This window comes from Trichoplusia ni, chromosome 14, assembly GCF_003590095.1.
Source record: "Trichoplusia ni isolate ovarian cell line Hi5 chromosome 14, tn1, whole genome shotgun sequence".
Classification (NCBI taxonomy): domain Eukaryota; kingdom Metazoa; phylum Arthropoda; class Insecta; order Lepidoptera; family Noctuidae; genus Trichoplusia; species Trichoplusia ni.
Genome location: NC_039491.1, coordinates 2975602 through 3002539, shown reverse-complemented (window position 1 = coordinate 3002539; position 26938 = coordinate 2975602). Strand labels below are relative to the sequence as shown.

Here is a 26938-nt window from a genome sequence, read left to right as displayed (position 1 = left end):
ATTGAATACAAAATCAAGGTTATTGAAATATCCATTTACAAGTACACAAATAAACATTTTGTTTCTGGAAATTACGAATCAATTGTGTATACTTACTGGACAGTCTCTTATATCGCCCATTCCTCCTGCTTTTCTAAGAAGCAGGCCGAAACTGTCTCCATGTTCACCCAAAGCGGCTTGAGTTGTTAAAGCTGTAGCTGACACATAATGCACCATCTGTTAAAGGAACAAAACATCGTTAATACATATCATAATAATGTGTTTTGTTTTCTATACATCTAAATGAATTGAAGTTGATATTAGCATATGAAAGTTAACTTCGCTGATAAACGGAGGGCTGCGCTGCGATTGATGACGATAACAAGCCGGTATAATAATCAATAATATATGATGCCTACCTGAGTGAAGGGCAGAGGTTCGGACGTTGCTTGGCAGGCGCTGCATACAGATTGTTCGACCAGCATCATGGCGAACTTTCGGTGGGGTACGCAGTGCGGGGCCCGGCAGGCGTCGTCGTCCCTCCTGTCACCGGAGCCGGCGGCCACGTGGGCGTGGACTCGGAGTAGCAGGTGCTCGAAGCACTCGCTGGCGTCGGCCATGCAGCCGAGCTGGAAGCGGGCGCCGCCGCCGCCCAGCGCACGCCGCAGCCCGTCGGCCGCGGGGGCGCGCTCCGCTGACCATTGCAGCTGTGTGAACAATTCCTGTAAACAAAGAAATCTTTCATAAGTTACGTTTATAAAGTAAAAGTTATTTCGATTTAGACTTATCCTTTTCAGAATCAACAAATGGACAAAGAGTCTATAACTAAAACATCTACTAATTACTTTTGTAATCTTTTTCAATGAGCACTCTACGGTTGTTTCATGTCATATTTGACACAACCTTCTTTTTTATAAACCGGTGAACGATTTCTCGTAAAAATACACGGGGCCGCAGGCTCTACATAAAGAAAGTTTTGACCAACTGGCTATTACGCTAATTTAAGTTTTAACGTAGGCACAATAAGATTGAATATCGCTGCACCACATTGATACAAGACTGGAACAAAACCAGTATGGCACGAATACGAGTTAAGGTATAGGTCACAAACATGGCGTGACCCAGCCGAGGTGATTTGACGTACCTTCCTATATATACGTAGATATATCTCGCTGTTTTACGATTTCGTAACCGTTACGACTCGAGAAGATATTAAACTTATATTAGATACATTCGGTCGGACGTGTCGAAGTATCACATATAGCTTTATAATATTAAATGCATTAGAATAACGTAAATTCAAAAAGAGATAACATTTATTGCTTGTTCTACATGGCCACAAAAGTTTCTACTTCATTTTGTTTATTAAATACATGCTATTGTTACCTGTAAAGCGGAACAAACATTATTCAACCTGATAAAGATGAGTGCACAATTAAATGGCGTATTTTCCGGTGCGCGGCGGACGCAGCTTGCGCCTGCGCCGCGCCGCGCCTTCCGTTACTCAGCTTTATAAACACGGCTAAAACCAGATACGAATATACGATGCTCGTCTGTTTAGTTTAAACAAACCCGAATACTGTGATCTTGTTTATCTTGCTAATACGATTCACGTGTATTTTCGAGCTTAGGAGAGGTTTGCTAAAAATAAGGCTAACGTTCCAAAAAGGTTTGTAAAATATAAAATTAATATTTTAAATTCAATTTTGTTTCAGATTGAGCAACTTTGCAGTTTCCCAAATATAATAATGTTACATACTAGTTTATAAATGCAGCTCTATTCCTTATAGAGTTTTAGAAGCTAGTTCTACAGACCTGTTTGCCGGTCATCGCCCTTAAACAAAAAGCGGTCTACAAAAAGTAATTTCCTCGCAGGAAAGTTTTGCATAAGACATACTAAATGATAACTGATTGTGATAAAAGGCACGCATACAAGCTTTTGTTAGCTGCATTTATGTAACAATTTGTATAGTTAGCAAAATACAGTAAGTACTATTATACCAGACGGTTCTTGCTTTTGAATCGTTTTTTACTTCAACGAGTTAACTAGCGGTTAATTGATATTTCAATGTCTAACTTGCTGTAAGCGAAATTGCTTTGGAAGACTTCATTAGAGGCATATTCAAAAACGTTGTTCACACGTGCGGTTAGTTCAGAATTTAATTGTAGTTTGGAATGAGAAAAAGTGATTCTTGCGTTTTTGTTAACATTGAATTAAATGCTATATTTTGGTAATTTTTGGAGTAGCGTACAAAACTTAATTGCTGCTTAAAACTTCAACAACTCAAGAAAATGTCAAGTACTTCGTAAAGTACGGAAGGCTTTAACTAGCCGTTGAAGTCGCAAATACAGTGATTATGTCAAGTAACCTGTCTTGTAGAATGTAGTCGTTTTAATTAACAAAGTATATGGCGAGGATAGGAACACACACGGAACTAATGCATCATACATTTGACGTTAGTGGCACAGCGCTGCGCGGGGTGGGAACCAGGCACACAGACACGAGGCCTATTGTTACGTGAGAATGATGCGGTGAACCCGGCCGAGGCGCCCTGACCCTGCTTCTTGTATTGCTGCTCGCCTAGTACCTCAACTCTGTTCTCTATACAAGGCGAGAAAACTAGGAAAACCGTGCCATATATGTATGTTTATATTAATGCTCGTGGGATATTTTCTTTCTAACTCTACACAATTCAATATAATCGTACATTTATCATGCTTACGCGAGTTTGTATTTAGTGCTTGACACTAAAACGTCAAGAAAACATCGTTTATATTATTATGGAGGTCGCAGAACTCGTATGCGTAATTCACAATACAAGAGCTTCAGAAAACATGACAAACATAATTTTGCAATCGTACGCCTTATTCATCAGAGATTTCTATGGTTAAAGCATAAAAAAGTGACTCATTTTCCCTCAGCGCTGCATATAAATAGTTTATCACGTTTATCTAAAGCAGTTGTATTTATTACCTAGTGCTGTTAAGTTATGCAGTAACTAAGATTATTATTCTTAACAATATTCAATATCAAATAGACAAATATGTTGATTTCCTGATAGCAAATAAGCTATAAACTGAGTTTAATCCATCAGATGAATATTAATATGTAACCGCTGTTTGAAGTGCACGTGTTTAAAATATAAGAATAAGTTGTAATAATAATTTAATATAATGTTAGTGTTTGTCACGATGTGGAGACAATAGTCGATTCCAAGCGCGAGTTACGCCGGAGGCCGACGCTTGCGCATACATACTTAAGTGGGCACGTTATGTATTCCCGAGACAAATTGCCTTTGGAGGCATCGACACAATAGCCTTTAGGGGGGTCAGCGACGAGCCTCGCATCTACAACTTATTCTGTCTTCATTTACTACATATATTGTGTTTAACTAAATATGCATATTTTACTTTCCTTCCTTGAAGGGCCATATGTATTGTCTTTGTTATAGTTTGCTTTAAAAGCTAAACGTTATTACTAAAAACTTGCTTGTACTTCGTTACGTGTAAATTTAACGTTGCCTGAGTGGCTGTGACTTAAAAGTACTTAGTTTACCTACATTATTCCACAGTGCTATGACTTAAATACATAAATTAATTAAAAAATAAGTATAAATCAAGTCAAACGGTTTCATTTAACTTGTAAACTAAGTAATCAGCACATTCAATCATTTCAATGAATATTTACAGGAATTTAAATATTCATTAAACGTATCGATTCCTTGTACAGCACTGGTTGTGCTTAAATAAATAATTACATGAACAATTAGCAGGCAATGAAGTAACGACTCGATTACATTTGTAACGAAATCGTTGATGTCTTTTGAACAGCGCTACTGACTTTTAGTGGAATTCGTGAAATGAATTAATCAATAGCTATTTAGAGATTATTTTGACGTTGCTAGGTAAACTTTTCATATGAAATACTTCATAAAAATATTTTTTACCTGTAGGTATAATACATCATACATGTACTGCAATATTTGTGTTAATCAAGAGACCAATATGCGTAATAATAGAGTCTACCATACATAGTATATTACTTTCAAGTTTTCTGCAACACGCAAGAACTTACTCTAAACAGCGTGATAGTAGTTTGGCTGACTAGTGGCTCCGGGGGTTCACGCCGCGCGGCGGAGGCCGGGCGCGAGCGAGGCAGCGTGTTGTTCCGGACCCCCGCCAGCGAGCCAGTCAGCAACATGTCCTTAGGAGGCAGCAGCTCCCGGTCCCGCAGACCCTCAATCTTCTGCTTCTGTATCGCTGTCCCGCTCTTCCCGCCATCATTCGACTCCTTACGTTTATACCGAAACTTAATCATCGTCTCACTTTAGTCCGCATCACTACCTAATAAAAATATTCACGTTTGGATTCAATCTCCATACCTATCGCACAATGGCTGCAAACTAAATATACATTCGTCTTCGTCCGCAAACACCTCTACAAGGCAATAAGTAACCAGCACACGTACGATTGAGAAACTTTTCATTTGAATTCAACTCCGCACTGCGTTACGTTAAGATATGCCTATACAAGTACACACTGTACACTGTCACTATGTTCAACACTATTACTATTATTATTGTCAGTTCGTAAGAAACCTTAAGTTTTGGGCGCGAAAACGTCAGGTGTATAACGCAGCAGGTGGTCACAAAAGTAATAAGCAACTGTTGTATTCCTGTGTCGCGGTTAACTAGCAAGAGCACACAACACAAATGAAACTGTTTGTCAATTATAAATTAACTATAAGTTTTTAATAACTAGTTTCTAGCGGTAGAGTTCGTACGCTCGGCTCTACGCAGGCTTTCGTGCAGACTGGCTTGAGACAAGAGATAGCGGCGCGGGGGCGGGACCCGCTCTACCTTCCAGGTACCACGTTTTTTTTTAATCTATTGTTAACGTACCTCACGTGGGCCATGCTCTGTCTCACTCTTGCCTATTAGCACTCTACGTAAGCCAACTATAGCCTTTTATGACGGTGTGCTTTTGTTTATATTTCTATGGCGATAAGCTCGAAAACTTCGTAATGTGAAGAAATTTTAAGAAAATACTACTCTTAGAGTAGAGTACACGTGCCCAGCACATGGTCTGTTGCAATTGGGATTATAATCTAAAGTTAAACCTAAAAAAAAAAAGTTAAACCTTTGCTTAAAATAACACGTGGTTTTGTTTTTGTAATAAATAGATACTGAAATATTGCCTTTTCAACTAAACATGAATATTTTTCTTAAATTCTCTAAGTTCTCAAAAATTAAACCTTCATGAATCATCTTAACATTCAAAAAATGTGTCAACTTGAACAAAAAGACTACAATACGTGACTCATAGCTAAAAAATGTTAAGGGAGCCTATTGAACCGACCCTTTACATCTAAATTAATAGTTTACAAAAAGTATGAGATTGATAAAAAAGCATAACATATGTAACACATTTTCTATTGAAATTATGAATGAACTTTCACGCCACGTGAGTCAGACAGTAAGTATGCCGAAGTTGTAAAATATGTGGTCAGTTTCCTCCTCGACCGGCCGATGCGTAAGAGGGGTACTTCTTAAATCAAATATAAATATCGAACTCTCAAAAACATGTAAAAAAAATATTATTTGGCACAACTTGTTTCGCAAAAATGTAGTTTTCTTTCCAAAGAAAATTATGTCATTCGTTTCCCACATAAAACACATTATCACATGTGGCTAATTTTAAAATCATTATAAATATGTCTTTAAATGGGTTTATAAGTCAAACTTCCAAATAACAAACTGCGATAAAATCCGTAAAAGTAGTTTCATTTCAATGTCTAACATTCGTGTAAACCTAAGAAACCACTACAAACTTCCGAAGTTACCATTAATTTAATGATTCATTCAAGTTACGAATTTGAAAGGACGGATTCTTTATAAGTTCAAAGCTTTTGTTTCTTAGAACTGAGGTAAGACCACCTTATAAGGAAAACTAAAAATCTCGCCCACACGCGATGTTGATCGTATTCGAAAACTAATAGTAGCGTGTGAATGAGCTAAATTATGGTAATAGTCAGGTGATATTTGCTAACAATAATTTTAACAAAGCTGTCCCGTATTGGGGATGATTACGGTCGTGGACTATGTAAGTAGATTAGATGTAATAAAGTATCGTCATTTATGAATGCAAAAGCCAACTAGTTACTACGATTTTTTATTTAATGTTTATATTGGAAGTACTCGGAGATATGTTTATATTTTTGCTTAGCATCAGTAGATAACTGAATCACCATCAAATGTTTGTACAACACCGTTCGTGTTTAACAAAAAAGATAGTGAATAGGAAAAGTGTATATTTATTAATAAAAGAAGTTTAATAAGTATGAACCGTGAGAGGTTCCCACCGCCGGCGATCCAGTTACACTTGTAGAGTAGCTGTGACTCCACGTGAGAAACGATCATCTTTTTATTTATTAATTTTATTAACAACTTCCCGCTTTCAGATCATGTAATGTTGAGGTTTACGCGAAAGAAAGACGTGTGTGTAAAACTAGCGCACGAGTTTTCGATAAGTATAGAAAATTTTGAAATCGATTTATATTGAAATGTATCGCCTAAACTTTTTCTCCTTCTAAGCATGAATGACATAACTATATTAAAGTTTCCTTGTAGTATGCCCTTCTATGAATTCCCGCATGGTTTTCCCTGTCAAATCTGCAATTCAAATCATTAAGTCATATTACGTTCATTGTTAAAAAGTATTGACCTTACTGCGTCTGTCATTCTGCACCGTTTCGCCACAGTTTCACCGAATAAGGCTATTCAAGAGGCGGATCTGGCATATCACACCATCGGTTACTCACACTCTTGCGACACAGACCTTGTGTACTTTGTCTCTTACTTTAATATATTTTTGATGCGTCTAAAATGACGTTAGATGGGTATTATGTAAAAGCTCATTATACATTGTGGATGTTGTTGACTTTTGAATCGAGAACCAATGCTGACCCAGTGCTGGTAAAATGTCAATAGATCGTGTTATCGTGCCTTCATGATTTAATATTTAAGCCTTCAACTAAAACTTCACATCCCTACTAATATTATGAATGCGAAAGTAACTCTGTGTGTCTGTCTGTCTGTTACGCTTTCACGTATAAGCCACTGAACTGATTTTAATGATATTTAGTGCAGAGATAGAGTTGACCTTGAGAAAGAGCGTAGGATAATTTTTATCCCGGACTTTTGAAGAGTTCTCTTGGAAACGCGATATAACCGACATACACGCGGGCGAAAAGCTAGTGTACAATAATTACGTCTTTGTGCCACTAACGGGATACAAGGAACCTAAAGAGGCTCATGAGCTTTTAATAACATTTAACAACACTCATCATAAGGAACAGAATATTAATGTCAATGCTGGATAACTGTTTAGTAATTTACCCGACAGCGTTACAAGGAGGGTTAAGTTTATAACTTATTTTTTCAAAACATTCAAGCATCAAACAATAGTTACAAATTTTGGGGTTTACATCTAAAAGATCCTATCAGGCATACATATGGCGTAGATAATTTTAACCTAATTCATTTGTAATTGCGGTTGCTAAGGTGTGAAACCATAAACAATCGACGATTGCAACACTCAGCGGAACCCTTAATTCTGTAGAATCCAACATGTATCAATTACCTATTGTAATGCAACCTAATAGGTTCTCTGAAGCTGTTACAAGGAGGTTGTACATCGGCAAATCTGTTATAAGGTCGAATATGAGATTATCTCTCAAAATATCTGAGTATGTGGATATGTAAGAGGATAGGATATTTCACTTTTAACAATTTAATAAGTACCTTATTTAAGTAGTTGTTGTTGTTTCAGATTTTAGCGAACACAGGGAAGTCTATATTCGAAAACCATTGTATACCATGAGATGATCTGCAGATAACCTCAGTTATAAATAACTGTGACCTACTTCGTTATATTTGAACCGTTCCTGCATTTACTGATACTTGCGGAAATAGCTTGTAGTGTCCTAGAAATACTAGTTCTGAGCTGCGTGTAATTAAATAAGAGAAACTCGACCAAATAGAATGAAACAAATGAGTCATTATTACCAAATATTTCTTAGCATATTGATATGGAATAAAATCCAAGTGAAGGAACGAGATGAATCGTTATCACAGTATGATGAACTCGAGTAACGCTCCATTCGATTAGTCGGTGTTATCGGCGACCACAATCGATTCGTTCAACTCGTAACATCTAATTCAATTATCGCCGCAATAAACCATTGTGCAAGAGAGCTCCGCGATAAACTCCGATGTGTGATTTATCGATACACAATCGGAACCCTTATGCCAGCATCATGTTTGCACACAATGATTAATGGATGCAATTCTTATGTAAATTCGGTTTTAAAAATGCTTTGACAAATGAAGGAGGAAAATTGAATAGGTTAATTAAAGAGTAGAACGCTGAGTCTCATTTTGCTCTATCTACAAAAGTCCGTGTCTGTCAATTGCTTTTTTTTAATTCTTCAGGACAAGGAAACTATGTTTTATGTTCGTATTAAATACTATTTTGTGAATCAAAGCAATTTTGGCAACTATCTTAGGTACTTTATATTGGAAATAGAGTTTGTTATTTGTATGTTGTATCGATCGATCAATATGTCAGATGAAACCGGCGTTATAGCATGCATGCATCAAGGAACGTGTTTAACCCGTATGCAAGTTGTTTGATGAAACACATAAATATACTGCTTATGAAACTGAAACTACGGCCATTCGCTTTCGATGCGAGGAATACCCATGACGACGAAATAGTTTGACATTTGCCAAAATTGAAACGTATACGTAAGTGAGTTTGTATTAAAAGAGAATTAAAAAGCCTGTGTGAATTCCAGGTTCAAATGATCTTCCAAAAATTGCATGTCCTGCCTTTGTGTTTTACAGAACAGTCAAAAAAACTAATATCTAAAATGAATGAGAATACATTATCGAACTTCCGAAAAAACCAAACAATCCCCTTAAAACCATACATATGTATGAAGAACCTCGGAAACGTAAAAAGTACCTACATCCACAGCGTGAATATCTATGCAAATTCCGAGGATTTCACCTTTAAACAAGTAGGTATCAAAATACCAGCGAATCTACATTTAAATTGTTTTAATATACAATGGCAGGTTGGGAGGAGATGTAGGAGTGATAAGCAATTAGTACCGAGGACATGGAGAGCATTTATGACAATGTATAAGTGCGCAGGCGTCGGGTTTGGCGAATATGTTGGTACTTAGATTGTTGCTCTGCAAGTGTATGTCGCGCCGTGTGGGTGAACAAACAATACCAAAATAATTAGTGACGCGAGACAACTGTTTCATATTCGAAGAAAAACTGAGTATATTTTTCGCGTTAAAGTGGAAATGCGGTGGTTTGTATTCCCATTTATTAGTATTGCGTTTGACAGACAGCTAAATGGACAAATTAATAAATAGTTTGTTACAATAATTTCTAGAGAACTATTTGTAGAGCTAGGAATAGATTAGACACGAACTCAGACATATTACAAAGCCATTAAAGTGTCGCAACTCTACGCCCTGTGTGGGGCAACCAATCGATTGCTTTAATTTCTTATTTCGATAACCAAATAAAACGCGACCCTGAAACCGCGCATTTACTTATCATTCTACAGGGTTGTCTCATTTAAATAAATTAGTTGTATATTTAGTTTGCAGTCATCACAGAGCTGTCGTTCACAAGGCTAACAAGTAACCAATTCACTGTATAAGATCACATCGAATATAGATACAATACCGTTCACTTGATTAGGACACGATTTTATATGATAATGACCTTTAACACTGACACATTTCACTGGGACACGGCACTTTCACTCTGTAGTGTTTGCACAACAGGGGTCACTGCGAAGTGCTATCCGGGTTTGTTATTGTGTTTTGGATGTAACAAATGCACAAGTTCGATTAAACACAAAATAAACACGCTCGGTACGCGCTCCGGTAGAGAGGCGTCATGTACGACTGTACGTGGAGTCGGCGCGCAGTGACAGGCTGCGCAGGCGCACGCGAGCGACAGAGACAACGCGCGAAGGCTTTGGCGCCAAACGCGAGAGCCGCCGAGTGCGAGCGAGAACCACGAGGGGCTTACGCGGGAGTCCGGTTATGTTTCTTACTTGTTGTAAAGCAAGGAGATTAAAAATATGTGGAAACTACAATTTACGTTGCAATTATAATTAAAATACTGTACATATAAAACGGGAATCTGTCACAACAACATTTAAATGATTGTATAAAATGTTTAAGTACCGGTGCGACCTTTTATTGGCTCAGAAACTGGTTTCTCCGTAGCTTTTAGAAAAATATTGGCCACTCTATTAGATGTAGACTTCGGTCGAAGCAAAATTTTCACGAAAGCTTACAACTGAACTGCGAAGAACAAAGGGTTTACGAACAAAAGATGAATAAGGTTAAAGGTATTTGCTTAACATAAAGAGAGTAAAGTTATGGCTCGTAAAAATGCAGTCTCTACATGGTAAAGAAACGGACAGTTAAAGTCTTAAGGAGATAACTAAATAAGCTGAAATTATTCCAGTGTCTACCTTTTAATTGCTTACATATAAAACTGGATGCCAACAGGGTGTTCAATATTTGTAATCTAGGAACTTGATGTAACATCCACTTTGAGTCACGATTGTTTATCTAAACGTACATAATATTATTAATATTACATCCAAGCTCTACCTTCTTAGAAGCTATGTTGTTTTAAATAAGTTATAGTGCTTGTAAACTTTGAAGTTTCTGGATGATTCTGTAGATGTGTCATACAAGTTACGTAGAAGATTATGTAAGCAGCATCGTTGAAAAATTAAAACTAATCGAAACGTTTTTAATCTTAAAGAAACTTTGATAAATCACTAACTGAGTCAGCGACAAAGCACCTCAACGACCTAAAAAAAAGCCAAAACATCATCATTTAACGTTAATGAGTGCCTACTAAGTACTAGTAAATGACGTCATTGTGTCCAACGCCACGGAACCGTTCGTAATTAATCCGGTGTACAGGCAAACACGAGTACTGTCTGTATCACTATCTGTTTTAGATCATCGACCGAGCAACCGTCTGGTCTCACCCTTCACTACAGAGTTGCACACACCTCAATCTTACTTGACAAATTAAACCTTGGCAACATTAGTATTCATGTCAGTTCGAATCACGAATTAAACGCAACAAATTGGCCTGTATTTGTACACTACAATAATAATATTATTAGATGTAATTAAATATTCTCAAGGATTTAAGGAGGAAATAGCTGTTGAAAAGCTTTGCTGGTATCCGTTTCAGTGTTAAGACAATATCTAATCTAGCAGATAGTATATCTTGCATGCAAAACAAATCTAGTGAGTGCGGGGTCACGCCGCGGTTACTTGTACCGGTTTCAGTAACGCGATACGGACTAACGACACTTGCATATACTTATAATGATAACACTCATACTTGACAAGCCAGCGTAATGTAATGCCTTTCTTATCTGGCTGTCTGATGAGACTACTGGCGCAACGAACAACGAACTCTTTAGATAAACAAATGAGGTACGCGTGTCTTTTATACAAAAAAAAACTAAGAACTGTCAGCTGTCAAACAGAACAATATTTGAAACGGGATTCCAAACACAAGTTTTAATCATCATAGAACAGAAACTCTTTCGTAAAACTTTTTGCTGAATACTATTTTATATAAATACAAACAGTTCGTTAAAACGTGTCAATACAGCCAGCTACAATATGCTTTAAATGTCAAGAGTTTAGTTGCATATTAAAGTCTATTGAAATCTTGTAACAACCTGTTTTCGCGACCGTGAATATACCCGCATATGTTATGACGTTATTACATATAAAATGCTGAATAAATATATCTGAATAATAATTACGAGTTTCTTGGATTTTATTATCTGGCTCTACATTTAAAATCGCAATCGTTCTATATTTTTAATGGCTTCTAATTTCTTCAAGAATAATACATGAGGTTTAGTTAAGTTTGATATATCATGCTTCTTGTAGATAGGAAATTAATAACGAAACACACTCTTGAATACGTTCAATTTATGTTTAGCCACAGTACATTGAATACAGAGTACGGTTTGCTAGAGTATTAACGCGATCATACATGGGACTTCAACGCACAAGAATTTAGCAATTATTAGCAATAGCTGAATAAAATTATGTATGGCAATTGTAACTACCGATGTAGTTGAGCCACGTCATACATATTGGAATTCACATTTTACGAATCTTCATCTCCGAGCGTGTGAATGAACAATAGCAATAATATTACATATAGAATTTGTTCAGTAGGTACTGGCCGGTTTTAACACTTTATTCGGAAAAAAATATTGTCTGGATTTTGATTTTAGAACTAGCAAGGAAATAAGTTTTGGTAGAGTTCATATTAACACAGCAAGTTATGCATTCCGAATTATTTAAATTAGTTTAGAAGACGACAACAGTTCAAATAACAGTTTGAAACTAGAGTACAATGCTGAAATCAAATAAACTATAGAACACAGCTTCTGCATCCAAGTTCCAATTCAAATACGCACGCATCGAGGAATCATGAGAAGCGAAATCAATGTACGTGCGTGGAAAATAGACGTTTGTGCTTAGTTTTGAACGGCAGAGCAGAATCTTTTGTCCGTGCCAAACATAGAGATTTCAATAAAAGAGCATTAACCTGAACAATGGAACCACCTGCATCGGTATACGTTCACACGACAATAAATATGAGTTTAAGAAGGTGGTCGATGAATACAGGTAGGACTGTTGTAGATAAATATGTTCTATGTGGTCATCTTGGTTGGTCTTTCCAATTAGCAAAAGTATTGTCCAAAGAAGAAGGGTATGCGAAAACATTCGATTTATTTTTTAAATGTTCTTTTCACGCAATGGACAATTATGGCATACGATAAACAATTTTTTTTGTTAATGCTGCACCATTGAAAAATTTCATTTGGGAACCATTTTAAAGTTATTTTTAATGCTTTCATTGCCACTAACTTAGGCACACATTATGACTTCTTCAATACCCTTGACCCAAATTAAAAAGGTACCCCTAGACATTTATATCAAAGACTACTTCTCAAGGCTTCATTAAGTTTCGGACATTGAGCTTGGTAACGCCACTCTCACTATACAAAAGTGTGTCATCGTCCCACTTTGTCTTACACTTGTTCATTTCACTCACAACCAGTTTGACACCCAAACATGTCTTAAACTTGATTTGTTTCATATTTTAATTATTTTAAACCAAGTTTTACTAGCAAGTAAGATTGTTTCCGTTATAGGTGGTAGTCATTAACTGCAATTTGGTATTTAACATTCCGATTCTGCGGCAATTACTTTAAATGGGGACTACTTAAAGTACTTGGTTTAAGAAGGGTTTTTAGTAGTTGTATTTCCTTGAAAATGGATCAATACAAAATTAAAAAACATAAATATAAAATTGAAAATCCAACAGCTATTTCAACGCAAGTGGATGAAAAATTGTGTAGAAACACACTCATCCACATGTAAGCCATACTCAATTTTGTTGTTAACGAGATTTAAATGCAACATTTTTTTTTTAACTACAAATCAATTCGGATCTCTAGATGTTGCCACAGGTAAATAATTACCGTAGATAACACCTGAGATAATGGTCAACGATTACGCATTCCACAGCCAGTACCTAGCCAAGCCATTCTAAGTGGGTTGAAGGTTAAACTTAATCCTAAAGTTATTCTTTGTTTGACAGAGCTTTTGAATCAACTCAGGTAGGTCAGATTTTGCCTAGAAACCGTGATGATATTGTTTATGGCCACGGTTCCTATAAAAACTAAATTTATTAATAATAAATTTAGTTTTTGAATCCATGAGATCCACAAAAACAGCTTCAAATAACTCATTAGTCATTGTCTATGCTCAAAGATTACTTATGCCTTCAATGTGAATGTGAATTAATGTGCCTTCAATTTTCCCATATTTTAGTAACTAATATGTAGTTTCGAAAAACTTCCATTATTCCACTTAATTCTTAGGCAGAAAACTTACATAATTGAAATTAAACGAAGTAAGTAATATGTTATCACTTGGCAAAAAACTATCTAATCAATCAAATAATCACCATTAAAAGAGCTTTGTTAGTGTCCCTTCAAAACAAATGACAACAGCTTTAGAATAAAAAGAACAAAGCCATGTTTACGCGTAAAACAATACATTGAATTGACAACAGCCGATTAGCCTATCCACACACGCATGTCAGTCGGCCACGCACATATGCGTACAATGATTGACGTGCAATGGCTAATGTGAATACATCCCTAGCTCTACAAAAATAACCTATTTAGAGCTTAAACACAATAGCAATAAAGACGACAATGGAATGAATGTGGACCGTTGGGCCTATTGTAATGACAACCACATAATAGATGGTATTGGCATTTTGCGGTTGATGATTTCTTTTGACACGTACTCAGGGTAAGTACGTTTCCTTTTGAATGGAGTTATAGTGAAATTATTATGTCTGACAGAGCTCATTTTTCATAGAAATTATGCAGTTTGCATAAGGTATGATATTAATCTTATTTGTATATTTCATACTGCGTTTTTATGGTTCTAGAATAAAACAAACCTACAATTTTAATTTTTTTGCTCGCCTACTTAGTGTTTCCTTTGTTGTTTTTCATCCAGAGCTATACCTAAATATAGTATTCCAAAAACTACAATAGCAGCCCCATTAAGCGTATCCGCAAAAACTGAATTCTTCGTTATTGTGCATTCATCTTTTATAATGAAGCAAACATCATTAGCAGCACAATGTAGGACGGCTCTATTATCTATTATTTCTGCATCTTTAGGTTTTAGTTATGCTAGACTTGGTTTAGCAAAACCAGCTGAAGAATTTAGCAAAAACTAATAGAACGTTCTAAAACGCCTTCTAAACTGGATTTAACTGCCAAAATGAAACAAATCACGGGAGAATATGAATATTTAATTTAAAACCCAACTGCCAGACAAACAAGATTTGACCACCTCGTCTATTAAAAATTGATTAAAACCTCTGTAGAAATACATTTCCAAACCCAATTACAACCTACGACCTCCCACATACATTGACCGTGAACCTTTTACCATGAACTCTGACAGGAGTAAAGAAAGCAAACCTGACAATCTTAATTACGCAATAAATCAAATAAAATAAAGTTTACGATGTTATCCGTGGTGATTTGTAGAGTGCATTGGTAGGAGGTACGCGGGCGCAGCGTGACCGGTCGTTGTCGCACGTGGCGACCGGCCGGACCCTAAAAGGTCTGTTTTCACCACTTTCCAGTTACACATGATTGTGAATCAGTCTCTTTTCTATTTGATTATTTTTAGAAATGAAAATATGAAGCTGTGTTATTTTCTCTACCTACGAGAAATTGTAGTTAGTAAAAGTAGTATACAACATCAAATGAAATTAATAAATATTGCATTTTTACAACTAAACTACCTAAACACAAATTTTATTAACTTGACAACCACTTATTTTTCAAAAGTGATTGCGATCAATGGTCAATGTAAGTGGGCGAAATCCTTGGTCTAAAACTCCTACATAGCGAGGGAAATCAGATTATGATTTATTACTTTTAATTTCGATTTTTAGCTAAATTATAGAGTTGCTGTAATTAACGTCAAAGACGACAAAAAGTATAGTTGTTTAGTAGAGCAATCTAAATAAAGATAACAAAACAGTGTTTTTAAACATCATGATGAGCTGAAACACAGGTTTCACTATTTACAGTGATCCCCATATAACGTAACTTTCTCGAAATGTATTGTGTACCTTACGTATGATATTATTTATAAAGATTGTTTATTACTCATTCATTACTTTCTCATAATTTTCTGTGTTCCATGCTTATAATAAATATTTAATAATCATAAGCAATCTCCCGAAAAAAGTAAATAAGAATTCAGAACTCACTAGAATTCACTAAACGATTAAACGTGTTAACATGATCGAACGAATTCGTTCTCGTTACGAAGTGGTCGTGAAAACCTTTGATTGATTATGTTTCATGAGGGTTGATCACGCGAGAGCGTGCCGGACCACGGACGATGGTAACATAATAGATCTACATTACACCATGGCCCATGTACGAGTATCTATAGGCCCGGCGCACGCGCAGCTGCAGAACCGGTTTTGGCTTCTCGTTTACACCAACTTCTGCCATGTCATAGCCACTACAGCTATAGAATATATATATAAAGATGCAAGATGAACTTAAGCCAATGCAAGACGCGGATGCTGCGTAAACGGTATTGAAAGATTGATTTGTAGTTATTGATTTTCCTTAATAGTTTTCTTCGATGAAAGTCGTAAATCTATGATTTTATGGTGGAAAAGATTATAGTCACCAGCGATTATTTATCTATGAATAATTAGTATCAGTATAGACTTGGTTGTTTTGTATATGAATTACAGGATAGTTTATGAGATAGTTCGTGCAGAATGCATGTAGCATTTAAATTAAAACCAAATCAATCTGGAACAAAATAGTTAAACTCGATTAACTACTAAACCACTGGTTTACACATAAGTATCAAATGAATATTATTGTACTTAATATAAAGACATAAAAGGCCTACATGGGAGCCAAGCAAAGTGTAGTGAAACTAACGCACCATGTCATCGCTTAAGCCGCGGACTTTTTTTATAATTCGAATTTACCAGCCAGTAGTCTTGCGACTAAAATTCAAACGTTGAATTGTTTTTTTTTATACTAAAGATAAGAGTAAAAACTCTTTACTGGTTGAAACGTGCAGCTAATAGCTTTTAATGTGCCGCGCAGATTTTTTATCCTAGTTGATACTAACTAGGTTTTACACAAAACACGAATTTATTATTATTAGGATATCACGCCTTAGTACAAGTGATTGTACTTATAATACATATATTTCTGGAAACTTAGGCAAAAGTAAAGACATAGTAAACTTATATTAAATCAATTTCATGAAAAATGGGGGCGGATAGTAGCGAGAAATATAAAAGCAAGTCTTAACATCAATTTACGTGACCATATACAGGATTTCTTACAAATCGAAACTGAAAAACCGTTAGAATATTAAAAGCTTCAACATAATTTCAACTCTACCATATTTGTAGGTCAAAGGCTATTTACTTTCTATAACCTTTGACTCTGACCAAAGAAATATACAAACATTAATTCAACCTAAAGATTACTGCAGTACCACTAGTGTCATATATTAGAATAATGACACTGGTCAAATTTACGTAACTTAAATTTGTTTTCTTAAAAAGAAAAACTATTCTTTTTTTCAAATAAACGATTTTATTGTTTACTATTGCGAAAAAAACGGTACGTACTCTACCTGCTCACATCCTGTGCATTGTGCAGTAGAGGTATCAGGGTATCAGTTACAACAATGGAATGACAGATACTTACTTCGTGAGTTCCATGAAATGATGGCACCTCACTATACTACTTAGCCTTGTGCGATCTGCTAGTACTTGTGGGAGCGTGACAGCGCTATATGGCGTAGAGTTCCGTCTCTTTTCCACAACGGTAAATAAATATTGATTCAAAAGTTTGTGTTTTCAATTATTGATCATCACGATCGGCTTTGATTAAGATATTATTGCGCGAGTTAATTGAAACGTGTATTTGTAATAGTGTTGCTAATACATACATACGTATTTCTTATTTAGTGAACACGTTTAATCGTTTAGTGAATTCTGACAAATATTATGTCTATCTATAGTCTGTATATGAGTATGAGATTGAACTCGAAGTTAAAGTAGATAAACTTAAATCCAAAGAGGTATACTTATAGCTGCCTGAACAGGTAGGTACTAAGTAAAACAAAATAATATCTACTTAACCTAAGTATTTGAATATTTCGAAGACTGGAATGTCAAGCAAATGTGTTGCTAACATAGAAATCTAAATAATAAGGTAAATAAGGTAACCTTATTATTTCGATTTCTATGGTTGCTAACATTAATAATACTAAGAATTTGGACTCATTGTGAGAATGAAAAACAAAAAAAAACACAGAAATTGTGTGCACTCTCCAATCATTACATAAAGCCTTCGTCAGCCCTTCGACCGGCAATTTCAGCTACGATTTTATTGTAGAGCCAATTATATTGCAATAAGGCCGCACAACTGAATGGATCTTACGACCTAATTTAATCATAAAAATGTAGTAAACTGTAGTTCCTCTATTGTTTTTTTTTTTCATAATGACAATTGCTCTACAAAACAAAAGGCATTTGCATAATTCGTATTATGAATTAATTTATTTTATTATTTTATCGATACATGAGAAAAATGTGTATTGAAACAATTGGTATAACACGGAGAATTACGTCATTCCAATGCTTGTGCTGAGATCAACAGCCATTGAATTGCAGATTTAAACTCAACATGATATTATTACTGGTATGAGCGACAGCCATTATTGTTTCATAAAATATTTAAAACAAAATTTATATAGAGAAACGTGTGGGCAGAGTCTTGAGCGCATAAGAGCTTTTGTGTGGGAGGAAAGAGATCGCTATTATTGCAAAACATACACTTGACATGTTACTGTCATTTATACCCGATATACAAGAAGATTCTCACTTGAACCTTTTAGTGGAGTTGTTAAAGATTACAATTAAAAGGTAGTTAATAATACCCCTTGGCATGTCCTTAAGCTTAGCCAGCGTCTACAAAGCAGTAATTATAAAGAACCTTTGCCAATTTCTAATTTGACAGATTTAATTTCGTGAATATTGATAGACATAATTACAAAGAACTATGCTTTATATAACTGTAACTAATAAGCTTTTAATTTCAACTCTATTTGACCCTGACCGCTTGGTGCCTGTGGTACCTACTTAATCGACGTTTTGATTGATCTATGCAAGCCAAACAGGGCTATGTTTTCAAACGATTTAAAAACGAAACTTCAAGTATAGTATAGTGTTGTTGTAATATTATCTTAGTGGTTGTCTGCCCCAGTTTGTGCTCAGCTAGAGGCACGTAATACTGCGACACTCTCCCACAAAACGTGCCCAGATCATGGCCTAGCGCTGTGCCTGCATACCATATATTATACATATACCTCGTAATATTCAACTCATTATACATTAGTTAGGGAAAATATATTGACACTTTCCTACTTAAGTTTGTTTCGAAATGAACGTTTCGAGATGTAGAAACAATAAACCTTGCTCGTTGATTGCTATGGTTTCTGAAAATAGAGTGTTAGGTATAGTCAGCAACGAGAATTGAAGAACACAGATATTGCTAATTATCTTAACGTAAGAAAATGCAATACAAGTACATTACATGTTACAAGACAAAATAGACTATTCCGTTTTTGTATACGACTCTTGCACTAAGTAATTTCTTTTAAATCTTTGTGTGGCGGGGGATGTCAAAAACACTATTTTTTTTGTAAACTGATTTTGTTCATGCTTTTCTTGCTGATTTTACATAGTTAAAGTTATACTTTAATTGACCCATATCGAGTTCTGTCAGCTAATGTAATTACAAAAGAAGTTTCTTGTGTCTATCAAGAATCGGTCACTAAACGCAATTGATTCGATTCAGTAAGCGTTTGATACCAAAGAGTTTTTGTTTCTTCTGTATTCGTTCTGTATCTAATTTGACACCCATTACGGCGGAATCTTGCAACGATATTAATCGGATTACACACTAAAGTAGGTACAGTCAGAAGTAACTAGACTAAGCGATCTATATGTGGAAGAGGCATTTATTCTACGTGCTTAAGTTACGTCTAAGAGATGATGACCAGGTGGAACTCGACATATATTTTGACAAATTTTAAACGATTTACACTTAAATGTATTACTAGCATGAGGGAACTAAACAACTGAGCAAAATGATTAATATTTTACGTTTTTGACAGTTAACGTAACGCGACGAGAATCACTGATGCTTACTACGGCTGCTTAGAGGCACTTCTATTTATTTTCCTATTTTCCATGTACTAAACGAACAATATTCATGTAGGCTATGTAAATCTGTGTGAAATACTGACGTTAGGCCGTTATATGAAAGCTGAAGTAAAAGTTTTAATTGCCGGTTGTAACTAGAGACTGCGCACTCATTGTCTTCTAGATGTACCCATATCCATCGCTGTTCTACTTCACAAGTCTCACGACAATTTTGCTCCGTGTAAAAACAATATTAACTTGTATAACAAACTTTTAATCATGTATTCCAGACTTCGAAGCACGATTTCTTTATACATTTAGACAATTAAACCAGTTAGATTGATTTCACCTAACCTCTTAAATAACACAAACATTTAAATAGATTATCAATAAACTGTTAATTGATTTTAATGGGACTTCTCTGCATGATAGAGCAATTATTTTGTTTTCCAATCTTTTGGATATTCAGCAAAAAATCCTAGACCCTTGGAGTCGCCTTTCACTTTGAATTGGTGAAGAGAAATGTTTCCATTATTTGTACTAGTGGAGGTCTAGTTTAGTTGGTTATTTTCAAAAGCAACGTTAAGGTTGGATTCGCATTCGTAGTCCCGTAAAACAAATTCAATTTTTATCGCTATGGACCTTGCACCCATTCATTAGCTATACTATTGCCATAATACCGTTATTTGAAGACGTAATTCAAGTATTGCGTAACTTCAAAACATCTTTACGATGAAACAAATTGTTTACGGTAGTACGATATTGGAACCAACTTTATTGACATCTTCCGAGAATTTAATATTCAAACTTCTATAAAAAGAACAGTTACAGCCATTTGTTTGACATTTTCCTAACCTCACGTATATTTTTTTTTACTTAATCCCAAGAAATACATTTGAATATTTACTTTTTATTGGTATAACGTGGTCACAAACAAGTTTATAATTAGGCGAAGCATATTAATTTTCACCCACGACACGAGAGTAAAAAGTGCCGTGGGCGATAGGTAGCTAGTTCAAACTTCATAGCTGATTTAATTATAAGATTTATCATTTAAGAATAAGAACGTTTGTTAAATATTATTTAATGAACTATACAGAAGCAGTTCGGGGTATTGTTGTTGAAAAACAATTAATCAATGACATTAAGTATCTATAGCTAAAACTCATAGATCATAGATTATTATTAACAAAACTTCTGTAGTCCTCACCATTCACTTTTTCTGATGATTTATAAAGTAGGTAGATTAGAGATTGAGGAAATTATTTTAATTTATTTTGCACCTTTTAATAAAGAACGATATCATGATTAAGATTTTGGTAAAAACTATTTTCTTCTAATTAATTGGGTATAGACGCACCAAACAGCCTTTAATCTATCGTAGCGCAGTTTAAATTCAAATTCGAAAAACGAATGTGTCGTTGTGTTCGAAAGAAAGGAGTAACTAAGTGTGCTTGGCGCCACAACGGCGACCAATCACGGCAGAGGCTAAGAGTTCTACGAACTCACAACCTTCCTGATTGGTTGAAAAGCGCGCCAACTTCAAACGAGTTTGAAAATGGAATTGTAACGGCCCCGCGGCGCGTGCGCACGCTGGCTGCTACTTTTGTCGGTACCAAATACAAACAAATGTATCGTACGTAGTAGAAAGTGTTGCTCTAGTAACAATGCATGTCAATTCTATTACTTTTAATCGGAATCAATATCTATCGAATCCATCTTCACAGAATAGACAGTCTTTTTAGAATGTACGTTTTTATTATGGTCAAAAATTTAAAATATTACCTACTTAAATTACTACATGTTATTTTATTCATGTCAAAAAGAAAAAAAAGCTCTCCAATAAATGCGGCATAAATTGATAGGAAGTCGGATAGCCCGGATTGCAGGACAAAGGGCCATAAAACTATCTCAGGCACAGGGCCAATCTGCAGTTAACAAGAATAAACTGGGTAAGCAGCTAAATCACAACGCTGGCGCTGGCGGGAGGCTGCAGACATTCTATGGAAACCAGTCAGTCCAGTCTAGTAAATTAACCCTATGTACCCGTGAATCTCAGCTCGTGTCGAAGCTATTTTAAGCCTAAAAGCCTAATTACATCATAAGAAATCACAGTTCTGTATTCCGAGAAGTTCGTATTAATTTGCGAACAAACAAATTAGCGTACCATCACAAACTCGTATTCGCATGTAAAAAGTCACATGTCTGTATGAAAAGAAGGTTTATATTAAACATGACTTTGTATTTACGCATCGAAAGCTCCGAGATTTCGTTTCGAATCAGGCTTTGAAGAGATTCTATTGTTCCCAAAAGGTCACGTTTGTCTGGCGGGCAACCGCCGAGGTTACTCCGTACTCTGTACCTACTCTGTTGTTCTTTCGCTTTGTTAAAAGTACTTCGAGTAGTTTTGAGTGGTCAAAGCCTCATGTTTCTATGTTGAGTACCAGTCGTTGCGCAACAAAAACACGCCGTTGTTTTATGAGAAAGGCTTTTGCGCTTTCTGCAACGAGAACTTATCTTGTAATACCTACTCTATGTACTAACTACTAAGCAAATTGTGTAACACAACTTGCAATGAATTACGCGTATACGAGGAATGGATTTTTTTGCTACCAATTTATACCTCGTAACTGGAATTCTCAAATAATTGATGATTAACTTAATTATCGTAGGCTTAAGCGCCGATATTTCGAGTTAAATTCATTTGCAGCAGATGTATGAAGTTAAAGAGTGAAGTAATTGTTCTTACCTTTAGGGCGCAAAAAATGCAGGACGGTCCAAGGCAAGCGTGGCCTGTGAGCTCGCGGAAGCTGCGCCGGAATATATCCAGATGCCATAGCACCTGTCAAACAGAAGGACAAACATATAAATATATATATAATTGAATAACACGGTAAACAGCAGTAGTCTTATTGCACACTGCACAGCTGTGTAGCGCGTGGACGATTATTACACGGAATAAATAATTGAAACCTATTTTTAGTTTATTAATTTTTGCCTAGAGTCAGGTATATTACACACGTTGATCAATTAATTTTTTATTTTAAAAGAAGACTATATTTATCCGAAGCTTTATTTATTATGAACTAACTAGCTTGTTATTTATATTAAAACCATTATATTTTCCTGGTCTTGTTAGTTAAATTCACGATTCATGATAACTATTTAATTGCTCGACATACTGCTTTTAATTGAATGTAAGTTATCGTTTCCTATTACACCTCCATAAAAATAGAAATATCAGAAGCTGTTCTTGATACTAAGATATTAGCTTGCAAAGGCTCTTTACGGCTACAAATTTGTATATTTCAGGTACAGGCACTGTTTTTCACTGAAATCATATCAACTGATAAACTAATAAATATTGGTTAATAGGCTAATTAGTTTTCTACTATGGTAGTGAGTCGGGCACATGCACAAAGCAGGTGCAATAGGCAACACTAGACTGTTTAACGAAGTCCATAATTATATGAAAATTTACTTAAATGAACTACTTAAGAACTGATAGAAACAGCTTATAATACTCATTAAAATAATTTATTGCTATAGTAAATATATTGGCAAAGAAGTAAACACAAACTTTAGTCTGACACAAAGTTACTGAATCTTCATATGCTTACATTTTATAAATGTTAAAAGCCATAATTTAGGATACTAATTAATATATACTAATTAATATTAAAATAAGATGTCACCTAAAACCTATATTAGATTTAAATTTAATACCAAAACTAGGTTAACCAGTTTTTAAAACAAGTTTCAGAATAAAAATTTTGTAACAAGATCAAATCGACAATATAACATATCTCTTTATAATAAGCTTAAGAAATCAAAATTATCTGTAGTACATTTTCAAAGTCAAATGAAAATAGACATCTTTAACGGTGAGCACGTTTACTTGGGTGGGTTAAAGGTACCAGATGTTGATAATAAAGTATTCGTTAGGTGCACGTGGCAAGCGTCAGGTGTCAGCAACATGTGTCGCTAGCACTTGCCGATTATAAAGGCTTTGGATAATCGCTATACATCATTGATCATCGTAAATTCAAAGAGCTAAATACTGTCAATGTATTTCTATAATACCAACAGCATTGTAGATTAGACAGTGCTACTGGTATACTATAATGCTGATCGATGAAGCATAAATTTAGATGTTGTAAACGAAAAATGTCTAAATATATAAATATGCAGCCTAGGTTACTGTTTTATTATCTAGAGTCGTACTTAGAAGATACTATTTAATAAATTGGGAAGAGATGATACTCCTAATCAATAAAAACCGGACCATACAAGATAGTCGTGATATTGCTCAAATCATCGATACTATTTAAGATAATTGATGCACGTATCGGTTACATGATAATGGGCAAACGCCAACACACTTCCTGCGCCGCCCACATCAAACATTTAATGCACGGCTATGTCATCGCTACCTAATTTTTGTTACGATTTAATAACAAGAATTACGACTCCACGATTTTATAGACCAGTTTCTAAAGGGTAAATACTAAATGTCACACAGCAGCCATTTTGCTTCCATGCATTTAGATCGATATTTATAAAGACAATATTTACATCAAGTTTGCATTTATGTATAGGTGTCATTACTGTCTATCACCAGTCACCACCTTATTGGTATTATCCATCAAAATATTGTACAAATTGTTAAAGTTACACACACCTTGCGTAGTAAATATTAAGCTAGGCAAAAACACTCATTATTCCAATTACGTACGATAAGAAAATAGTTTACTACAGAATTTATAGTAATATGTTGTATGTATGCAATTATCGTGTTTGTGTACAGTTAGGTTCTAGGTTTGCCATAACCTCACCTGTTATTATAATGAGCGATACGCCGCGGCGGGTAGTTTTTCGCGCTGGTTTTCGGCAGAGCCGCGCAAAGGCAGGTGCATTCAGCCTGTCCGGGCAGATGTTGAATGCTCTCAGTAATATTCTTGTTTTATTTTGTATCTTGGAATCGTTCGAAGTCGTCATTTGTTATTTTTATCCGTATCAATGTTTTATTCGATCATACTTTGGCTAGTTATTAACATGCAAGTAGGTACTAAATTACCATAAGAGGTGTCTCATTATGCTTAATAAATAGCACGTGTACGAGAAATCCAAAAATAAAGTTAAATAACTAATTTTAATTAAACAATTTTTATAAAGTACGCGCTTAACCTTGTAAAACTTTGTGAATCCCTTTAATATTGTACCAGGATAGCAGAAACAGGAAGGTGAAAAAATAAGGAGGAAGGATGACAGATGTGAGATGGACAAGTGGCGCATGCGCGGTGCGCGCCGACAGTGTAATGTTCCGCGAAATGAGCTTAGTACACAACTAGCGGCAGATTAATGGAGATTTTTCTCAGTCACGTAACTAACTGTTACTGGCGACATATAAACCACTTATGTAGTTAGTAACCACTGCATTTGAACTAGTTTATAGCGACAACAGCGGAATATGTAATGAACTTATTACCATCGACGCCATATTTATAGACACTGCAAAAATCCGCAGCGAATACAAAAAGCTTGTTCTCGAACGTCACGAATATTCTACAAAGCTTTATCAGTAGTTTACATAAGTTTATCTATAACAAAGCCGTATCTACGTCACGAAATAGTGCATGTTTGCGTAAGGAATTACTAAGAACGTGAAGATTCCCTTGTATTTCTATAAAAGCATCTCAAATAAGCAATAAAGGCACTGTTCTTGAACAAACAACCCACTAAGGATGGTTTCACACTGGCCTTAGGGAAGAATATCTTCGGAGGTCGATGTTAAGTGACTGCCGGTCCGTGTGTGCACAGCCTAATTTAAGTAAAGCTCGTGACAAACAGATAAAATTTCTTACTAATGGAAGTAGAGTCGTTCTGTCGCAGATAACGATGGTCTTCGGAACAACGGATTTGTCATTGTTTATTGTTTAAGATAAGGTTTGGAGAATCGAAGTGGAGATTTTAGATACTCTAAGTTGTTGAAAGCGTATTTGAGCAATATTCTAAGAAGTGAAGAAACCCTTGTGCTGAAGAAAGATTTATTAAATGTCAAAGCACAGGTTTATATTGTCAATTCAACCTTATCGTTACATAGAAAGATCAGTGGGCTAATTAAATCCTGAAATAAGAATATTGCAGTTGTGGAAGAGAGACAAGGTAAGCCACATCATTAGGATGTATTTGTCCAAACGTTAAATTTTAATAATACAATTAGGAAGCTATGAATAAAAACGAAATGCAATTTCATTCTTCACACGTAAGTACGTAATCATAAATTGGCAGACTTCTTATTATACGAATTATAACTTTATTGTTGAAAAATTAAGGTTTAAAATCTTTTGCATAGTTTTCTACAGAGTGTCGTTATGTTTGCTGTCTGTTTAGAGACTAACAAGTTACGTATGACGACGTATAACGGGACGCTGCGCCTGCGCATTGAGAGATCAAAGGACGTAAGAACTTATAACTGTTTGTAATAGAAATAAGTTGTTAAATTACAGATAATGTATTTGACGTATAATGTAAAAAAACTATTGATCGCTTTACAATTTCTAAGCTTTACAATATTCGAAAATTGTGAAGCAGAAATGGCTGACACCTAACTCCGTTAAGACGTGACGTCATCCAGGATAAAAAAGTGTAAGTATAAGTGTTGCAGTAAAAATATATACAATACAAATTAATACATAGGAAACATACATAGTAAACTTTGTCAAATAGGCGGTAAATCGGAAATACCTACCTTTGTAGCTAAAAACTATTTAATAAATTCGTTTGAAATTTTTTAAGTGCAGTAGGTCTTGAATACTAAATCGGAAGCTTCGGAATGGGAACTGTTTCAACGACTTTGATAAATTGGAGCACTCTCTTAAATTGATTTTTTCACTCAGTATTATCAAAGCGACGAAGAATAATGGACCATGAAGTGACACCTAAATGTTCCTCCCATTAATATTTTTTGACTGACTCTAGGGTGTTTGACAGTTTTCTATCAC

At 35.3% G+C, this 26938-nt stretch overlaps 1 protein-coding gene across 5 annotated transcripts in view; it reads right to left on the bottom strand.

Moving 5' to 3' along the window:
- LOC113500683 overlaps window positions 1-26938 on the bottom strand; it is a 70771-nt gene that overhangs the window by 4575 nt on the left and 39258 nt on the right. For 2 of the 5 annotated variants that reach the window (XM_026881548.1, XM_026881552.1), the window contains 3 exons: window positions 22684-22776; window positions 399-701; window positions 97-216 (listed from right to left, as the gene is read on the bottom strand). In XM_026881548.1, coding sequence (XP_026737349.1) covers window positions 97-216; window positions 399-701; window positions 22684-22776 — 516 coding nt within the window. Of the gene's footprint in view, window positions 1-96; window positions 217-398; window positions 702-4054; window positions 4324-9746; window positions 10824-22683; window positions 22777-26938 lie in introns of those variants that run through there. The other 3 variants (XM_026881549.1, XM_026881550.1, XM_026881551.1) reach the window with 3 other exon arrangements.